The 20,247-nt window shown below is 37.9% G+C and overlaps 1 protein-coding gene across 1 annotated transcript; it reads right to left on the reverse strand.

Moving 5' to 3' along the window:
• Nucleotides 1-14,327: 14,327 nt before the first annotated feature.
• On the reverse strand, nt 14,328-19,447 carry LOC149836066 (G2/mitotic-specific cyclin-2-like). Its single transcript, XM_090009699.1, has 12 exons — nt 19,403-19,447; nt 16,848-16,911; nt 16,639-16,732; nt 16,500-16,538; nt 16,367-16,409; nt 16,101-16,279; nt 15,779-15,902; nt 15,357-15,446; nt 15,041-15,262; nt 14,844-14,942; nt 14,564-14,742; nt 14,328-14,472 (listed from the first exon to the last, which is right to left on the reverse strand). Exons 1-12 carry the CDS (start codon nt 19,445-19,447, stop codon nt 14,328-14,330), a joined length of 1,323 nt encoding a protein of 440 aa, XP_089865825.1.
• Between the last annotated feature and the right edge of the window lie 800 nt (nt 19,448-20,247).

Raw genomic sequence — 20,247 nt, forward strand, 5'->3', positions numbered from 1 at the left:
AGTCCATAGAAAAATGAAAGCATCTGGATTATACTGGCCTTAATCTCAAACGGTGGCGCTCCTACAGCGGGTCTCACGATGCAGGAGGCTAGCGTGTAAGCATTGGGCATTAAGTGCTCCCTAAGAGGACGTGTCAACTGTTGATCTTGAGCCATGGGACTGGATCGATGGGCTCTTCTAATAAGGGACTCGGGGTCCTCAACTATCTCAGTCAGCTCAGGGTCAAGCGAGTGTCGCCCTTGCATGCACCCGAGGGTAGACCGGTATAGCAACCATCCTAAGTCATTGGTTTTCTAACTAACTAATGTGCAGTGTAGCTAAACCACAAAGCAAGTAAAAGAAAAATACTAGAAAGCAGTAAATAGACAAGCACCACATACTTGCACTCAATAGATATTTTGTGAAAATCAAACTATGAGCATGGTACCAATCAAAGGGTATCCTAATAGGTGGGACATGCAAGAAAGGTAAACTAGTATCTAGAGTATGCAAACACGTGGTTCTAAGCCTAAGTACAGAAAGGAAACTAAACAATCCTAAATATGAAGCAGGAATTAAACTAAGCAACCTAAACAATAAACAAAAAGTAAACTAGCAACCTACAAAATGTGAACAAAGAATGGCAATAAAGTGAATACTCGTATAACTCGTCGTTCCCCGGCAACGATGCCAAAATTTGGTGTGAGTTTTAGGAAAATTATTTTTAAAACAATATTTTTAATAAAAATCAAGTGAAAGCCAGACACCAAAAATATAAAAATCGGCTCACACTAGTGGTGAAGTCAGGGTCGAACTTAGGGAACGGAAAATACTTTGTATTCAATCACACAATGTAAACTACGCCTTATTGCCTTGAAAAATAAAAAATTAATTAACTAAATAAACAAGAGAGTGTTGCTCTTGCAGAGGGCTTAAACAAATAAATAAAGTGCCTTATTACAAACCCAAATGAATAAATAAATGAAAGAAATAAAATCCTAATTTAAAAATAAAAGAAAAAGGTCTTCAGTGCTTGAGGCTTTTAGTCCCTTCTTGAATTGATTTGCTTCCCTTTATCCTTCCATCTTTGTACACTTTTGTATGGTTTGATAAATCAGAGGGAGAGTTTTGCCCTAATGGCACTTTTGAGGGCTTGAGGGAACCTCAGAGGGCACTTTGAGGGCATGAAAAGGGGCTCATTGCACGTCCAATCGCTTCCCTGCAAAAATCAAAAACACAAAACAAAGCCGTACGAGGAAAACTAAACAAGAATTTACTAACTAATGACTAAAAAAAATCAACAAAAACAAGATTTGAATTAACTAAACTAAACTAAAAACAAGAACTAATTATGAACAAACTAATAACAACCTAATTAACACTAAAAGACAAAATAGTAAAATTAACTATGTAATGCTCTAACAACCTAATATATTTGAAAAATAACAAAACGTGTAACAACTAATTAATTCTAATCAAATAAATAATATTGTTAATTTAACTAATATCAAAACTAATCTACCCAATGCAACTACAATAAAACGTTAACTAACACTAGAGAATAAGTAAATAACTAAACATAAATTAATCTAATGTCAAACTACAAGAAACTAATCTATTAATGTTGAAATACGTTAACGACCAAATTCAAGAAACTATAGTACTTTTCTAATTAATTCTATACTAACTATATAAATCAAACCATGAGCTGAACTTGGTTTACACTAAACGGTTAAGCATTGAAACGATGTTGCACATAAAAATCAAGATCTGGCTGAATACATTACCTACTAAAAAAATTAATTAAAATCTATAGGTTGACGTTATATTAGATGATAAAGAAAAATTGTTAAACATAATAACAAAAATTGACATATACTAAATAAAGTTATAATCCTAAGACTATTGACATATTAAAACCTAATTGGTTCAGCCTACTTGCTGCCAATAAAAAGGTTCCTACTAATGTCAATCACCTATGCTACACCTAATGCATAAAAGAGAGCAAAGCTAAAATTAAATTCTAATGCTTAAATCTAATAAACTTGAAGAATGGCTGAATTAGAATAAACACAGTAACGTGACTGAATCAAACTAATTAAAATGTAGTGATTGAAAATTGACTGGAAAAGAAAAAATTAGAATGTTGTAGGCAAAAAAAAAAAAAACTAAACAAAGACGACTAAAAAGAATGTTATATGTTAAACTATACTTTACTGATTTTTTTTTCTTTTTTAATAAAATGACTTAAACAAATATACTAAACTAAATGCAATAATTCATACTACGCTACATGCCATGAATCTGCGAAAAAAAGAAAATAACAAATAAAAAAACAATGCATGCTATGAGTCTAAAATCTACGTAGATGGGAGAGAAGAGGCTCACCTCATGGATCGCCTTCGACGAATTGGATGAGAAGAGAAAGTTGTTGATCCTGGCTGCAAGCAAGTACCTCCCCGACGAAAAGACTATATTGCCGACGACAAGAAGGGCTAGAAGCAAGAAGAATAAGAGCAGGAAGAAGAAGACGAAGAGGTAGAGAAATCGACAAGGAGAGAAAGGAAGGGAGTAAGAAGAGGAGAAGAGAGGGAAATAGAGAGGAGGGCTTGAGACTGCTGGAAAAAACATTTTTTCAGCCCTCAAAACCACTATTTATAATCCCTAATTAGGTTAAAATTTGAAATTTCAAAAAGAGTCTGGTAATTTTTCACAATTTCTAAAACAGGGTCTCTTTCTAAAGAACGTGTTTTTCAAAGGAATATTTTTCTAAAACTCATTTAAAATAATTAAGTAAGTCCTACTCTAACTAAATTATAATTAGGAAAATTCTAAAACTAATAATAGGACTAAAAAGCGCAGGGCCGAATCGAAAAATGTGATTTTTCCTGAAAAATTGATTTTGAAGCAAATACTCGAAAACAAAGATAAAGATGGGTTTTTAATGCGATTTTATCATGGATCGTGCATAAATAAATATGAATAAAATGTGAATATTATGCATGATCATATCTCACTATGGATGACCAACAACTCTCTAATAAATCTCAGTATCATGGGGGTGAGACAATCATGGTTGGCAATGGTAAGATGCTTCTCATCTTCCATACTGGTAATCTTGTTCTGAAATCACATGGCGCTACCTTTGATTTAAAAAATGTTCTTCATGTTCCTAATATCACAAAGAACCTTTTATCTGTGAGCCAATTTACTGAAGATAATGATTGTATTTTTGAATTCACGCCCTTTGAATTTCTTGTTAAGGATTGACATATAGGCAAGATCCGTCTCAGGGGACCGAAATCCAGTGCGAGAATTTATCCAATCCAAACTAATGACCATATGAAAGTGATGACCTATGCAAGAAAAATGGCATCCTTTGATCTCTGGCATCAACGTCTCAGACATGCAAATGAGAAGATAGTCTCTTTCTTAAATTTCAATCATGCAATTTCTGTTAATAAAAATAAAAGAATAAATGTGTGCGAGAGTTGTCTCATTGGCAAAGCTCACAAACTTTCTTTTGGCCACTCTCTCTCATTCACATCGCCTCTTGAACTTCTCCATATTGATGTCTAGGGACCCGTTCCAGTTTCTTCCAGAGAAGGGTTTCATTTTTATCTACTTATCGTGGATGACTTTTCTCATTTTTCATGACTTTTTTCAATGCATGTTAAGTCTCAAGTATTTGAGTGTTTCAAGACTTTCAAGCATGTAACTGAAAAGCAATTTCAACTCTCCATCTGTCTTTCAGTCTGATAATCGAGGTAAATTTATTGGTCATGATTTTGAAAAGTTTTTATGCAAACATGGTATTCTTTATCGATTTTTGTGCCCACATACCCCTAAACAGAATGAGCTTATTGAGCACAAACATCAGCATGTTGTTGAAACCGGGCTAAGCCCGTTGCACACTGCTTCTCTGCCCTATACTTTCTGGGTAGATGCCTTTCAGACAACCATCTACATTATCAATCGTCTTCCAACCTTAGTGCTTGGTCGCAAGTCACCGTATGAGCTTCTCTTTCACAAACATGTTGGTTATCACCATCTTCGTATTTTTGGTGAACATTACTATCCGCTTATGACCCCCTATCATACCTCTAAATTTCAACCCAAAACCAAACCCTATATTTTTCTTGGCTATGCCTCTCATCACAAGGGTTATCTCTGCTTTGATCCTTCCACCAACTGTACCTATATTTCTCATCATGTTTACTTTAATGAGTTTATGTTTGGTTTTGTCTGTCACTCTTATCGTCCTCTCTCACCCGACCTTTGTGAGTGGGATCTGTCCCAGCCTGTTGTCTTACCCCCTTCAGATCCTCCTCACCCGAATTTTTCTGTTCTGACAGTCCCTCCTATTATTCATGTTTCTCCCGATCTGACTATCCCAACCTCCCCTGTGGTCCACCTTCCCTCTGATGACTCGCCCGACTCCCCTCAGCTCTCACCCTCCTCTTCTATTGAACCTTCTTCCCCTCTTGATGATGCTACCATTAGCCGACCAGCTGATCATACCCATCTCATGATCACCCACTCTATAACAAACTTTCTTAAACCTCATGCATTCTCCACTACCCGCTACCCACTTTTTCTTGCCTGTTTCAGCTCTATTTTACTAGCACCCGAGCCCACTTCATTTAAACAGGCTAATCTTGACCCCAAATGGTGCACGGTTATGAAGGATGAGTTTCACGCACTCCAACTCAATCATACTTAGCATCGCATTCCTCCTCAACCCCATTATAATGTCATTGGATCAAAATGGGTTTTCGGAACAAGCGAAACGTCGATGGCTCAGTGGCTTCGCTACAAGGCTTGTCTGGTTGTAAACAGTTTTCATCAGAAAGAAGGAATTGATTTTTTCGAAACGTTTAGTCCTGCTGTTAAACCCACTATTATTCGAGTTGTTCTTGCTCTTGCAGTTTCATTACACTGGCCCATTTGCCAATTGGATTTCAATAATGCCTTCTTAAATGGTTTACTTTCTAAAGATGTTTACATGGCCCAGACTCCAGGTTTTGAAGACTCTTCTTACACTCATCATGTGTGCAAATTGGATCATGCTTTGTACATACTCAAACAGGCCTTGCACGCTAGGTATCAGTGTCTCAGCTCTTATCTTCAATCTCGAGGATTTCTTATCTCACTTTATGATGCCTCATTATTTATTTTTCAAGATAACGGTCTGGTTGTCTATTTACTGGTTTATGTTGATGATATCATCATCACCAGGAGTTTCACTCTTGCCATTAAACAGTTGATTCAATGTTTAAGTCTTGCGTTTTCCATTAAAGATCTTGGATGCCTAAATTATTTTTTGGGTATTGAAGTTCATTATGCCTCCTTTGGTCTTCTTCTCTGTCGGTGCACATATATTCTTACTTTACTTCACTGAGCTTCTATGGCAGATGCAAAGACTATCTCTACTCCCCTGAGCTCCACTGCCAGGTTATCAAAAGTTGATGCTCCTCTCTTTCATGATCCTACTTTATATCATAGCGTCGTGGGAGGGTTACAATATCTCACTATCACAAGACCCAACATTGTTGTTGCTGTCAACAAGGTCTGTCAGATCATGCATCAGCCCATGATTACTCATTATTTTGTTGTCAAACGCATCCTGCGTTATCTTAAGAATACCATTCATCATGGTTTGTTTTTTGCACGGTCATCTTTCTTACAACTCAGCGCCTTCTCAGATGCTGACTGGGCTGACAGCCTTGATGACCGGAAGTCTATCAGTGGTTTTGTTGTTTTTATGGGCTCTAACTTAGTTTCTTAGTTTTCTCTCAAACAAAGGACAGTAGCTCGATCCAGTACTAATGTTGAATACAAATATCTCGCCTGTGTTGCATCTAACATTCTTTGGCTCAAGTCACTTCTAACTGAGCTTGGCTTTGTTTCTCCTACATCACCCACTCTTTGGTGTGATAATATTGGGGCCTTATACCTCGCTGTCAACCCGGTGTTTCATGCTAGAACCAAACATATGGAAATCGATTTTCATTTTGTTCGAGATCATGTGCAAAAAGGTCATCTTCAAGTTCAGTTCATCACCTCCTCTTACCAGCTGGCCGACGGCCTCACCCAGCCTCTTCCATACTCTCGGTTTGCTTTCATTTGAGACAAGCTCAACGTGGTCGATCCCATGTTGAGCTCGCAGGAGCATGATAAGGATAACAATCGAGCTAAAAATCAAACCACTGTGAAGAAGTCTCTCTCAGAAAGAAACTCCAGCGTCAAATGAAGTTGGACTCCTTCCATGGCTGATCTGGATAAACCAAATGAGTTAACGTGAGATCAGAATTATCGTTTTTTTATAATATTATCAAAAACTATAATTGTTGTTATTATCTCTTGATAGTTGTTATCATTGTATCAAAACTGTGTATTTCAGAACTCTTGTAACATTATTATGCTTATATAATAGAGTGCATGATCCTCTCAGTGGACTAGAGAGTGATTATCGAGCTTGTCTATCAAGTTTATTATTCTTTCCAGTTGAACCTCTGCCGCCTCTTGGGCTCTTCTGGTTCTCAGCGCATCGCTCAAAAAAGTGCGCTATCGATCCACAAATCGAACAATAGTGTATACTGTTCTCTTAAATGATTTCTTGCATAAAGGACTGTCCATTCTCAATCCAAATCTCTACCTCCGGTGAAGGCCGGAAATCAAGTGGCACTTCAACCTTCATTCTTGCAAACTGCCTGCGCTCTTTCGATTTTGTGTATACATCCACGCCTCTCTGCAATACCTGCGAAGATGTCATCCGACCAGAGTTTCAAGGATAAATCCGGTAGCTGCATCCACATTGGGACTGTGGTGTGCACTTCCAGCTTAATCGGAGCTCTCGGCTTCCACCGATTTGTAACCAAGATTTTCCCGGCAACACGCCATGCTCCTCCACGTAATACTGTCTTGAGGTGCTCTTCGCTTTTCATGGAGATAAGAAAGAGTTCATCCTTCAAGGTGGACATCGATAAACCGGTCATGGGAGGTCACTGCGACATAAGCGATTCAAACATCTATTTGTATTGAATCCACCGATCTCCCAACCCGCTCGAACAGGTGATCTGCTCGTGCAGGCTCTTTAAGAAGTAATCAACATATTTTAGATATATTTTACATCACAGTCAAGCAACAGGTTTATATTCAAAATTTATTTATTTTTTAACTTTGAAATACATTATTTTTGTAAAAAGGTCTAAAGTTAAAATCCTATTGCTGACAGCCTTGAAACCATGTACTTTTGTAAACATGTCAGCTCATGCTAGGTTTGTTTAACTCGACCTGGTGAGGAGCCGAAGCTTGGCTTGACTAGTCACAAGTACGAGTCAAGCTTGAACACCTCAAGCTCAGCTGGTTCGGCTCATTTAATTACCAGCCCAAGCTAGTATGGCTGGTACACCAACCAAGCAGCTTGTGACTACTCGTTTTACTAACTTGTTCGTGATCGGTTCGTATAGTTGGTGAGTCGAGCCATGAGCAGCTTGTTTAGCTTAAACGAGCTGAGCCTGAACATAAGGTGTTTGTCTTGGCTCGGAAGAGCTTGTTTTAATAAAAAATATATATTTGATATATAATATATTTTTTAACTGCAATATATAAAAGAAGAATACATAAAATAAAAACAAAAAGATAGATGCATGGAAAATACATACATAAAATATGAACTATTAAGTGTAATATATATATATGAAATTATATGAAATGTTTTTACACCTCATGTTGGGCTTGTCTTATTCAGAGACAAGCCAAGCTCAAGCTCAAGCTCGGCTCAGCTAAACACGAACATGAGCTGAGTCACGAGCTTAACCTACCGCTAAACGAGCTGAGCTCGAACATGACCTCTTTGGTTCATTAGGATACCAACCCTAAATAAGAACTTTAAAAAGGTGCAATGATTAAACAGAACAAATTTTATAGAAAGTGATAGCTTATGCTTGGGCAACGTTGATCCCTCTTTAATAAACCATTCGTATTGAGGAAGGATGGACATGGCGGTGCACCAAACAACATTATAATGTTACGTCCCAACAACTTACCTTACAAGCATGATCTAGTTGGGGGTCCTACAATGCGTGGCATTTTGACTCAGCATTGTAGTAGATGTGCATAACATGATAAATTTAGTAGGAATTGACATTTGAATTGTATTTTTTTGTTAAAAAAAACATGTTTTTTATTTAAGTAAAAAAGTTTGATACATGTACAACCATAGATTTTTGTATCACAAAAAAAAAATCTATATATGTACATCTCATGATGCAAGTCATGTTGATGCAATTTAACCTCAGGTAACAACCCTTAAATCATGCTTTTTCGATGAAAAATATGTTTTTTGAGTCGAAAATAGTGCATTTATGACTGTTCACTTTTGCATCATTAGAAAAACTCATAAACAAGTTGGATTCTGGCAATTCAAAAGTAGGTTCACAGTAAAAATAGCATGTAGTTCACATCTACGGGTGTCCATGGATCGGGTTTAGTTCGGACCCAAGTGGAACCAGACCTAGCCCTGACTTTCGGGTATGGTATCTAGTTCGGAGCTGGGTTTAATCAATCCCACCTTAAGAAAGACCATACCTGAACCCAATATAAACTACATGAAATATCCGGTAAAACAATAGTTTTTATTATTTTTTATATTAAAAATTGCGGGTCTTAATTGAAACTCGGGTCAGGTATAAAATTTCATAAACTCGAGTCTTCTTATTTATCATCATACCCGGCGCTATAGGGTTTGGTACGGGCGACCCATTGACACCCAACCATTTGTATCAAATTAAAGAAAACTAAAACAAATGAAGTTTGTTCAATAGTTATATATATATATACTGGCTGAGCCAGACAAACTAAATAGGATGGGCACAAGTGTGACTGTGGCATTGGACCGGCTGGCAGAGAGTCGATAGAGATAGAGATAGAGATAGAGGGTAAAATTATCGATTGGCAACTTATCAATTGCCACACGTCACATATAGGCTATATATAGCATATATATTGGTAATTTATCAGCAGCTTTTACTATTAAAATTTAAATATATTTGATTGACCAAATCAATTTGATTGGATGAAACTATCAATTAATCTAAGGAAAAAACATAAATAAAGAATGTTTATAATGAAAGTTCCACCAAAAATTATATGGATATTAGATGGTGTTCTTTGACTGCACTCTATGGTGTTTGATATTCACAATGATGACGTAGTTGCATGGCCATTAGGAGTTAGAGCAGAAACAAAATAAACTTGTTAAATTTTCACAAAAAGAATAAAAAACAAAAAAGTATAAGAACTTACAGAGAGACATGAAGGCGATCTCTTCCAAATTCAAAGCCCAATAGAGTCTACCATAATTTTCAAAACACTTTTTTGGGGTTGACAGGAATCTCCACCAAAAAATGTTGCATGAGACAAGAAAATAGAGAAGAGAAAAAATAAAGAAAAAATCTCAAAAACAAATAAAAATAAATACAAATATTTAGTTTCCTCCTGTATCAGTAAAAACTTCCCAAGGAATGGGGCAATCATAATCCTCCTACGTTTCCTTCTCAAATGTAGGGAATATTTTTAAAAAATGGTACATATCGGTAACCTTTACCAACGCCTATCACCATGTATAACGGTGCATGTTAAATGTCTTATTTTTTTGGAAAATTACTGGTTACCATATCTTGTTATATATATATATATATAAAGAGAGAGAGAGGGGGGGTTAGGTGGGTCACAGCATTTGGGTTAGGGTGGGCACTGCTCGTTCATACCCAAACACCTTTATTGGGGATTTCTAGGTTAGGCTGGGCACTCTCTCTCTCTCTCTCTCTCTCTCTCTCTCTCTATATATATATATATATATATATATATATATATATATATATATATATATATATATATAAAGTGGTAGCTGTGCAATCCTTAGGTGCACAGCTACCAGTGCAATCATATTGACTGTCCATCATGGCTTTGATGGGCGGCCAGCGCAAAAGCACGTGAAAAAAACTCTGTTAAAAGCTAGTTTTTTTTCGCTTTTTAGGTTTTAGTGGCACTCAAAAGCGTCGTTAAAATGCTTTTTAAAATTAAGTGTTTTACCAGTGCTTTTGAGTGACGATAAAGGTTCCGGCTGAACTTGGACCTTTAGTGGCTTCTAAAAAGAGATAAAATGCTGTTTTTCAACATTTTTTTGCTGATCATCCATCAAGGCCATGATAGACGGCCAGGATGATTATGCTGGTAGTTGCGCAGGTTTAGCTACCACTATATATATATATATATATATATATATATATATATATATATATATATATATATATATATATATATATATATATATATACATGTAGAGAGATGAATATTTGGTACTAATGAAGGTACATAAATATTAAGCTGGACTAACTCCGTCCAAACTCAAGGATGTCTGTCACTAGGGATGTAAACGGGTCACATTCAGTTTGGATGTGAGCAAATACCATATCTGACTAATTTCTGACAAATACCATATAAAATGAGAAACGTGCCTACTTTTTACTCGACGGGTCATTGTTTATGATGAAAAAAGATCGGGTGCAATATGATTGCACAAATATTTGTGCATTAAGCACCTAATCACCCTGCAATATGATGTGGGTGATGGGGGTGCTTAATGAGCAATTTTTGTGCAATCACATTGCACTCGATCCGGACTCTTTTTATGGGGCATTTGCGTCATTGTGGGTCTTTGAATTTTGAAGTCTTTGTAAAACTTACATGTAAGAATCATATGATTGGAAAACCATTTTCATACTAGAGAAAGCATATAGATCACATCCATAAGGTCTGATTAATTTTACAAAAAAAATATAAAAATATGAAAAGAATGTGATTTTCATTCAATGGTTCTATACCTTCTTTACAACTTCCTTTTGTCAGGTCTTTAGTTAGGACTTTACAATAATCATACTTGGGAACATTTTTTGCTTGATCTTAACCACTAATATTTACCACAGTTAATAGAAAATATGTATTGCATTTAGGGGTGTCACCGGGTCAGGTTTGGGTTCGGACTCAAGTGAAACCAGACTTGGACAAGATTTTCGGGTATTATATCGGGCTCGGACCGGGGTCTAATCGAGTCTACTATAAGAGAAACCACACGCAGATAAGAACTACATGAAGGACCATACCTGGTAAAATAATATTTTTTATTTTTACAATGAAAAATTGTGGGTCTTAATTGAAACTCGGGTCGGGCCCAGATCTGCTATAAAATTTCACAAACTATACCTGGGTCCATGTATTAATCAGACCTTCGGGTTCAAATCCGAGTCTTAATCGGGTCTTCTTATTTGTCATCATACCCGGACCCTATAGGGTTTAGTCAGGGTTGGGTCCGAGTAAAACCAACCCGTTGCCACCCCTAATTGCATTAGATACCTTTTTCATGCTTAGATGTGTTTTTTTAGAGAGATAAAAAGCTCAGTGGCTGACATCGTACTAAAACTTGATAAAATATTCACTATTTTTATTAATCAATTAGACTCCAATCATACTTTTTAATAAATAAACAATGACAAAGATATATAACTATCCAGTTCAGATCAAGCTAAAAACACTTACAATTATTATTTTTAAAGGGCCGTAACAAGGGATGTAGCCAAAAGAACCCAGCTAAAATATATCTCAAAAGATTCTTCCTTTATGTTGCTTTTGGCACATATTATTTAAATTTTGATTAATGCCTTGTTGTTCTATGCTAATGGAAGTCTGATCTGAATATTCGTTTCCATGATCTTGATGGTGATTTGTGGATACTTCTTGAGAAGAGAACTTGCCCAAGTACGGCCTTTTTTGCTTTGAGAAACCATATCTCATGAAAGACATAAGAAGACTTAGACTTTGACGCATATCATACTCTTGTTTGATTGTCAATGATGTTTGGCAGTTTGCTGACTAGCTTTTCTTTCTTCTTCTTTTTCTTTTGCTTGATATGTGAAAGTTGATCATAAATGGCAGTATGCATTGATTAATTCATCCTCTGCATGAATGATTAACTAAACAGAAGGTAAATCATTATGTACTAAAGATTATGGTTTATTCTTTTTTTACTAGGTCAAGGAAAAGCCCCCAATCATGGACTGCACATTGGCAGGCTTTCGGTTAGTAAAACCTGTTAGGTCCCCCTGCCCAACAGCGAGTACACCCAGCTTTGACCTTGTGACAAAGGATGCCGCAGTGGGTTTCAAACTCATGATATCCTGTCAACTTGGCAACATTCACAAGTCGCCTCTACCAAATGACCATAGCCCTTGTGGGCAGACTATGGTTCATTCTTTATGCAATGCTGACAAGGCAGTATGCCTTACAAACTCAAGTTGGTGCCTTTCAACATCCCAGAGTGAATCCCCTTCCAAAAAAAAACAAAACAACCTAGAGTGAATGAAGACCCAAATGGATGGAATTAAATTCCTAGTTCTCAGGAAGTCCCCTTTGATGAATTTATGATCAGTGCTTTTCATGATGCCCTACCATGTGTGTGTGTGTCCCAGGTCCTGCCTATGTCTTCAGTTTTGTTTTTTCATCCTTTCTAAATCTGTTGCTAACTGATATACAACAGAATAGGTGAGCATGCAGTTTTTAAATTGGTTTTGCTGTTTAAGTCATGATCAGGCACTTCTGCGGTCATCAAGCCTATTGTGGCTTGATCAAACTGTATTTGGTGATTGGAAATTGAACTCCATTTGAGACTATAAAGCTTGGTTTCCTGATTGAATGTATTTAAGTGTCTAAATGGCCAAGCCTAACATTGTGTTGCTTGAAAACAAGAAAAAGGAAAAAGTAGAGAGGGAAAGAAAGTTGTTGGATTTTCATTCAGAGAAATAATTGCTTGTGGCTTTAAGCCAGACCAAACTTATAGATAAAGGGTGACATGAGGATGAGTTGGTTCTCAATCCATTTATGAATTCATACAATATAGTCTTGATGTCAATTGAAGATGGATTAGTCAGTTGGGACCAAGGAGTGCGCAACTATGACCATGTTCTACAGTGAATTAGAGCTAATTCTTTGCCACAAAGCATCATCACCACAATAAGCCCAAAAAAAAATCACTGCCTACCTCACGGAAGGGATGAATCCTAATTTATCAATTTACAAATTTGGTTGTTTAGTTTGATCGTGACATTGGGAGGTGAATCACATTTGAGATCACCAATATGATTGTCTAGTATGAGAAAAGCTTGGTCTAGTGGCACATGGTTGATCTTTTTCTTATTCTATGTAGATATACTAAAGAGGCTTGATATTATAGAAATCACCTTGAAGGAAAAAATATTTATAATTACAGGGGAAAATATCCCGATGACCTTTACAGAGATTTTCTTTATATTATTACAAAACTGAAGATTGTAAATTGGTTGGCGTAAAAGACAAGTTAAATTGGTTGGAGTAACTTGAATGGCGAATCATAGAATTAATGACAGGTTAGCCTCATGGTTCCAATGAACAGCAGATCTTTCTGGATCAGAAACTGAACACGAATCCAAACTAGAATACTTGATTCATATTAAAATTGACATAGAGGAAGACCAGATTCAGATTTGCCAAACCTAGATTCTGATAGCTACAATATGAACATCTTATGGGCCAATCAAACACAACATTTAAATAAAATTTTTGTTTTATCAGTATTCCAACTTGGCATACATCAGATGAATTTTTGCCAAAGCAATTTCCTCTTCAGTGTGTCTCATTGACAATCCTCTTGATTGAATAGGTCAAACGGGTCCAAGTTGACTGAATTGAGCCTATTTTCTCGAAAAACATATCATTCGCCTAATGAAACTGATAACACAGATTGACATTTTATGGTTAGCAATCGCTGTGTTCAGCTCTCATGTAGAGGGGACAATAGTCTTTAATATTATGAAATTACTGTGCATAAGCATGCAGTCATATTCAGCCAATCACATTATTAACTCTTTTGTGACATAGAGGTTCATTGCCACAGTTGCGCACACACACACAGAACCAGGCTAACATGAAATAATTCAGTAATCCTATACATTGCTATTAGAATAGGGTTATGGAAAAATCAAGTGGCAACCTAGATTATTATATCCCTGGTTCTCCCCAACCTGTAGTTCAAACAACTTGCTGCAAAGCATCTAACATTATGTATTATCAAGTTTGTGATACTAAAGTGACTGAATAAGAAAATGAAGTAAAAGCAAGGGTCTTTATGAACATATATTTTGCAAGTCTGAACGACTTTAACTGCTGCAACTTCTGTTGCACAAAATATGAACATACATGTTTATCATTGAAGCAACTTCCTTATCCATGGATAAGTAAGCCTGATGATGGTGTTAGCAAAACGGCTCTAGAAGGAAACATGCGGGCGCAGTTCTTGCAGCAAAACCAAACTTAAGAGTATTATACTTTCGGTATACGCCTGTGAACTTTCCCGAACCAGCTTTCTTGTGGACATCTACCATCATTCTGGCACATTCTCTATTGAAGAAAAACATCAGATAGGACTTCAGTACCACTAAACATCATTGACTATGTGAATATATGGAAAAAGAGGAATTTTAAAACTCACAGTATATCATCTTCGGAGTAGCAAGTGTGCAGTTCAGAAGTCCTGGACCAACATTTAAATCCTCTGAACATACACTGAGCAGTAAAGACTGCAGCAGCAGCCAACATCGATGGTTTATACTTGAGCATTCCGTGCTCGACCAGCGAGAGCTCAACTAGGTAGAATGAAAGGGATTCTAGCTGGATGATTCCATATAGCAAAATCAATCAAGAACATTTTGATCTCTTACCCTAAGAAAAACATATTTGACATCAGACTGTAGTCAAATTGGCTAACCTACCTTCTTGTTAGATTGTGCTGCCTTGAGGAACCTCTTCATAAAAACATATGGAGTTGGTTCTGAGAAGTTGAACTGCAATGTGTTAATTATCAATTTCTCCTGTAAGCACAAGTCAAAAAATCAACAAATTTATTTAAAACTCAAGTAGAAGAATGAAGAGGAGATACAGCTAACTAATTCACAAGAACCTCTATTACCATTTTCAGAACTTGCTCTCTTGTATATGCTGAGCCCGAGATCAGAATGAAATCCTCTATAACAGGGGCCAATACTTCCTCATATTTGCATGCCACAAACATGGCAGTGACACCAACCAACTGTAACTGCTTCCTCATCACAGTCTGACATTGCAAGAATCGATCGATGATATTGACTGTTAGGAATAAGGTCTCATCCATGAGTTTGAATTTGTAATGCACCTGCAGAAGATGGTTTGAAGGTCTCCAGGCTACAAAAAACTAATGACAAAATCTTTGAATACTAAGAGTTGAAAACAAGGGTTATTTCATCAACCTCGATCAGCCAGTCAACCAGAATAGCCCTCATCCTCTCATTAATATCAGGTTGGTGAGACATGTAATTGGGGAAGATGCAGCTCGATTTCTGAAAATTAGACAGATGAATGCATTTAACAATTCATGTTTGGCAATCTAATGAACAGGACAGGACCGAATGAAATAGCTGGATGGTAAGGTCGCACTATCATAACCGAGGGGTCTCAGGTTCAAATCCCACAGGGTTTATCCCCAGGTGGCCTATAAAAAAAACGAACCAATGAACAGGGCACCACAATTAGCCATTGGATTGCCTCATATATTCACCACAATTAGCCATTGGTGAGACGTAATTGTGGAAACCCCAAAGTTGCCTATCAAAAAAAAAAAACTAATGAACAGTGCACCACAATTAGCCATTGGATTGCCTCATATATTCACCTCTCTTTGCCTATAGAAATGATAGATTTCTTCCACATAATCAACTACTGCTAATGGATTGTCTGAATCGAGCTCATCGATGTCCATGTCATCCTCCATCTCAACTTCATCCCTGTCATCCTCCATCTCAACTTCATCCGTGTCATCCTCCATCTCAACTCCGTCGAATTCATCATCATCCTGCTGCCGCTTTTCCAATTTGTAGTATAGTTAGTGAACGCATTTAAAAGACCAAATACCCATCTCCCAGAAATAACACAGTCCTGCGAATTTGCAAACTTAAGCTATTATGCTCACTTTCGCTCCATCGTCGCTTTCTTCGTCCAGTATCGCTTCGGTGTACTTTATCGTATGCGAGCAGGAGTCGAATTCCATGTATGATTCCACGTCTTTAATCTCGACATGCGTCGATTGGTACATACCATAAGAAGATTTGATGGCCTTTTTATCTTCAGGTTCCAATTGCACACTCTTTGTCGATTCATGGTTTTGATGAAGATCCTAGAAAGCCAAAAACCGGTCAGGATATTGCATTGATAATTTTCTGCTTCTCTTTTCAAAAGGAGACTTCATCGCAAACTACTTAACCTGCGCCCAACTTCGTTGATTTGACAATAAAGCAGCAAATTGTCTAAACATACAAATCAATGCATCATTTCAGTTTTCATTCAGTGGTGATCATAACAATGCCAATGGAAATAGAAAATTATTTAATACTAACCTCGTCATAGGTCGGTGTGCAGCAGTTTCCTTTGGGTTACTGAAAGTTTTTTGTTACAAAAACAATACCAATCAGGAAAAGAGAAAGAAAACAATGAAAAGTAGAACAGTATAAAGAGAAAAGGATGTGCCCCTATCACCATTGAAACCCCTTCTTGTTGTTCCCTGGAGGAAGAGGCGGCACACCCACAAGATTGGTGACGCTTCTGAGTGGTTTTCGATCTTTGTTAGCTCCTGAAATGGATTTTCGATCCCAATTTCAGACAATAAAGGAAGGAAAATTCTGTATGAGATTCAACAAACAATTTTTGAATTCCGAAGAAAATAGTGAGGGTGTTGATCCAAATACCTCTGGTGTTGAAGGGCTTCAACAGCAGTGAGCTATTCTCATCATTCCAATCCATTTTCTGCTTCTGTGATCACAGAGGCAACACTTTAAGAGTAAACCATCTTACTCCTCTCTATATATCTCTCTCTCTCTATGGAAGTACATAACGGCTAGTAATTGAGGGCCGTTAGATTACATTGAAAAAGTTGCCCCTTCCCCATCTAACGGCTACATTTGGTTGGCTTTGTATATTTATTCCATCATTACTGTTTGACTTTTGGCAAGACTGCCCCCATCTTTTTGTAATATGACTGGGTGAGCTAAATAGTGAAGAAGGCATCTCCAATTTGGGAACATGAATGTAATTTTGTTGTTCTTCTGTACCCATTTTTATCATTTCAGGAATGTGGGGGTACTTTGGTCATTTCCACCTAAGAAAAGGTATTTTTTATTTTCAAGTTTCAAACTGGCTAAAACTGACCCAATTGGCTTTCTCATAACCAAGTTATTCACAGAACGGCCCTTTTCTCTTGGACAACCTAGGGATTTACTAATGAAAGCTCCAGTTTGACTAACAGTGATTGGGGGAGTTGGATAACACAAAATCCATGGTTCCAATCCACATTGGGAAGTGGCAAAAAAATTCTTAGAAAAATTGGATATTCTTTTCAAATGAAAAGTTTGGCACCCCTTTCCCACTATGTAACAAACAAACATCTTAAGTATCATAGTGCAAAAGTGTCATACTGACACCAATGAGCTCCATCTCTTCTGCCACCTTTCACTTTTCATATGAAAATCTCTTCCGTGTGAAAGAACTTCATAGGAAAGTTGTGCTTAACCCTTTTCCATGAAAGGGTTTTCCCTTCCATGAGAATGAAACAAATGGTAAGGATTTTAAGTTAGGATGGGATGGTCCAACTTAAAATCCTCACGTTTAAAGCCCCAAATATAAAAATTGGAAGTATTGATAATTGAAATTTTCAAATTGCCACAACTTTTTTTCATTAAGTTTCTTCGTTGATATGGTGTTGAAGTTCCTCGTCTTGTCATTATGCTTATTGAGGTCATTTTTTATGCAGCGGCGCTTTTCATGCAGCTCCACTACTGATGACCATCCATCTCAATATTTTTCGAGATCGGCACTGTAACCATCTCCGGAAATGCCAAGATTGGGTGGCTGCACGCAGTGTAAATACTTGCTTATTGGAGGTGCTTCATGTGGAAATAAGCGAAGATAAAAGGTACATTAGGATGTGTATAAATGCCATGGAGCTCAACCAGAGATATTTGGGCACATGGATCAAGGCCAGATCTGGCATGGGGCCCATGTCAGATTAGACCTTCCAACAAACGGATCTGAGATACTAAGATCCTAGAATTTTATATTCCAGGCTCTCAAGTGAACCTAAGGCTGTATTTGAATCTCAAGATCAGAGTCTGAGATTCCAGAATCTCAGGTCAGGTCAGATTTTAAATGATCCTCTTCCTTTTGTCTAAAAAAAAACTAGGATCTCATAACTACCCTCAGATCTGAGATTCAGTGGTTGATGGTACCTCAGATTTTCGCACAAGGTCCACATCATATCAGCAAGCCCGTCACCTCAGATATCGGATTTCATCGGATCCTGAGAATCTAAGCTGGCATGGAGGCTGGCTGATGTGGTGCATGCCCTGTGCCAGAGATTGAGCGAGGCAAAGGCTCTGCTTGCCTAGCAGAAGCAGCTAATGCACGTCACCTTGTGTTGGGACGTTGCAAGTTCAAATCCCAATGGTATCTTTGTATAACTGATAGGGGTCTGCCTAACCCCAGCTTACCTTTAAAAAAAAAATTTGTTGGATCTCATATTTCTTCATTTTAGGGATTTTAGATCCCTAGAGAGGGAGAGAGATCCTCAGACCTTTCTTGGGGGGTCAGACTAGAAATATGAAGATCTCTCTGATCTCAGGGATTTAAACACACCCTTAGGGGGCGTTTGACGCCCAAGAGAAGTTCTGTCGGGGAAAAACTTCCCCCAAAACATAGGAGGAGTTTATTTGTGTTTGTTGGGGCACGTGGGCCCCACTGAAATTGAGGAAAATTTTTCCCCAATAGAACTTCTTCCTCAGATTCAAACACGCCCTTAGGGCAAATAAAGTTTTGCCTATGAGAGTTTTTGATATAAGAAGTTTTTTAAAAGAAAGTTTTTTGCTTGTTTGTGTAGAAAGAGAAAAGCAAAGTGGGAAAATGTGAAAAAAAATAAGAGAGAGAGGAGGAGGGTGGTAGGTGGTGGTGATGGTGAGAATGTGAGTGGTGGTGGTGGTGATTGAGATGGGTGGTGGAAAGTGTAAAAATATTTTTTTTCTTGGTAGGAAACATTCCTCCACCCGCCTCTCATGGAGGAATGTTTCCTATCAAAAAATGTACTTTTTAAAGAAAAAAAACTCTCATCAAAAATGTTTTTCTCGTTTAGAAGGGTCAAAAAATCTGTATGAATTTTCAAAAGAAATTTGTGGTGAAGGAATGTTTTCCTAAGGGGGAGAGGTGAAGGAATGTTTTCTAACAAAAGAAAATCGTGAGGTTCACTCCCAATCACCATCTCACCACACACAAACTCCCTACCACCACTACTACCCACCATGGTCCAAGGCGAAGTAGCTCGGCCGGATTGTCGATGGACCCCTCCTCCTCCTCCTGCCCCATTGGTGCCGCTTGTGGCGATGCCTATGTCAACCTCTCCTTCAGCGATGACTCCGTCTCCGTCACCACCGACAATGACTCTTTCTTCTGCCTTGTCAACGACAGCCTCTATAATCAGAGTAGTGACTGCATCGACAACTAGAGCCACGTTGGCATGTCGCAGCGCCGCGAGGCCACTGCCTTCAAGCCCTTTGTCGACATCCAGCCCAAGTGGACGATGCTGGACCAGATCCCCTTCACCTTCTCCAACCTGAGTTACGATGTCGGTGAGCCAGAGGACCTCATTGTCTACGGCACCGTCAAGTTCTACTACCGCACCTTCGATTGGGTGAACTTGAAGGGCACGCCCCCATCTGTCCTTCTTTCCTCCTTACCCTCTCCTCCTCCCTCCTGCTCGCTTCTCAGCTACGCCCCTCTCTCTCTCCCCTCCTCCTCCACCTCCTCTTCATGCACACAAACAAGTGAAAAAAATTCAATTTAAGAAAAAATTCATATCAAAACTTCTCACAGGCAAAAAATTTTCTTCCTATGAGAATTTTTTCCACTTCCAAACGTGCCATTAGTGTAGCTTCAGCCTTCGGCTAAAGTTTCACTATCACTAAGACAAAGTCCAAGCCCAGTCCTCTCCCAATGAACTATGTTTGTGCAAAAAATGGGGGCCATGCAGCCAAGAAATCAGTTTCCATTTTTGCAAGGGTTTGTGGACTTCACAGGAGAGGTGTCATTTTCCATCAAAAACAC

This window comes from Nuphar pumila, chromosome 6 (genome assembly GCF_984573655.1).
Source record: "Nuphar pumila chromosome 6, dmNupPumi1.hap1.1, whole genome shotgun sequence".
Taxonomy (NCBI): Eukaryota; Viridiplantae; Streptophyta; class Magnoliopsida; order Nymphaeales; family Nymphaeaceae; genus Nuphar; species Nuphar pumila.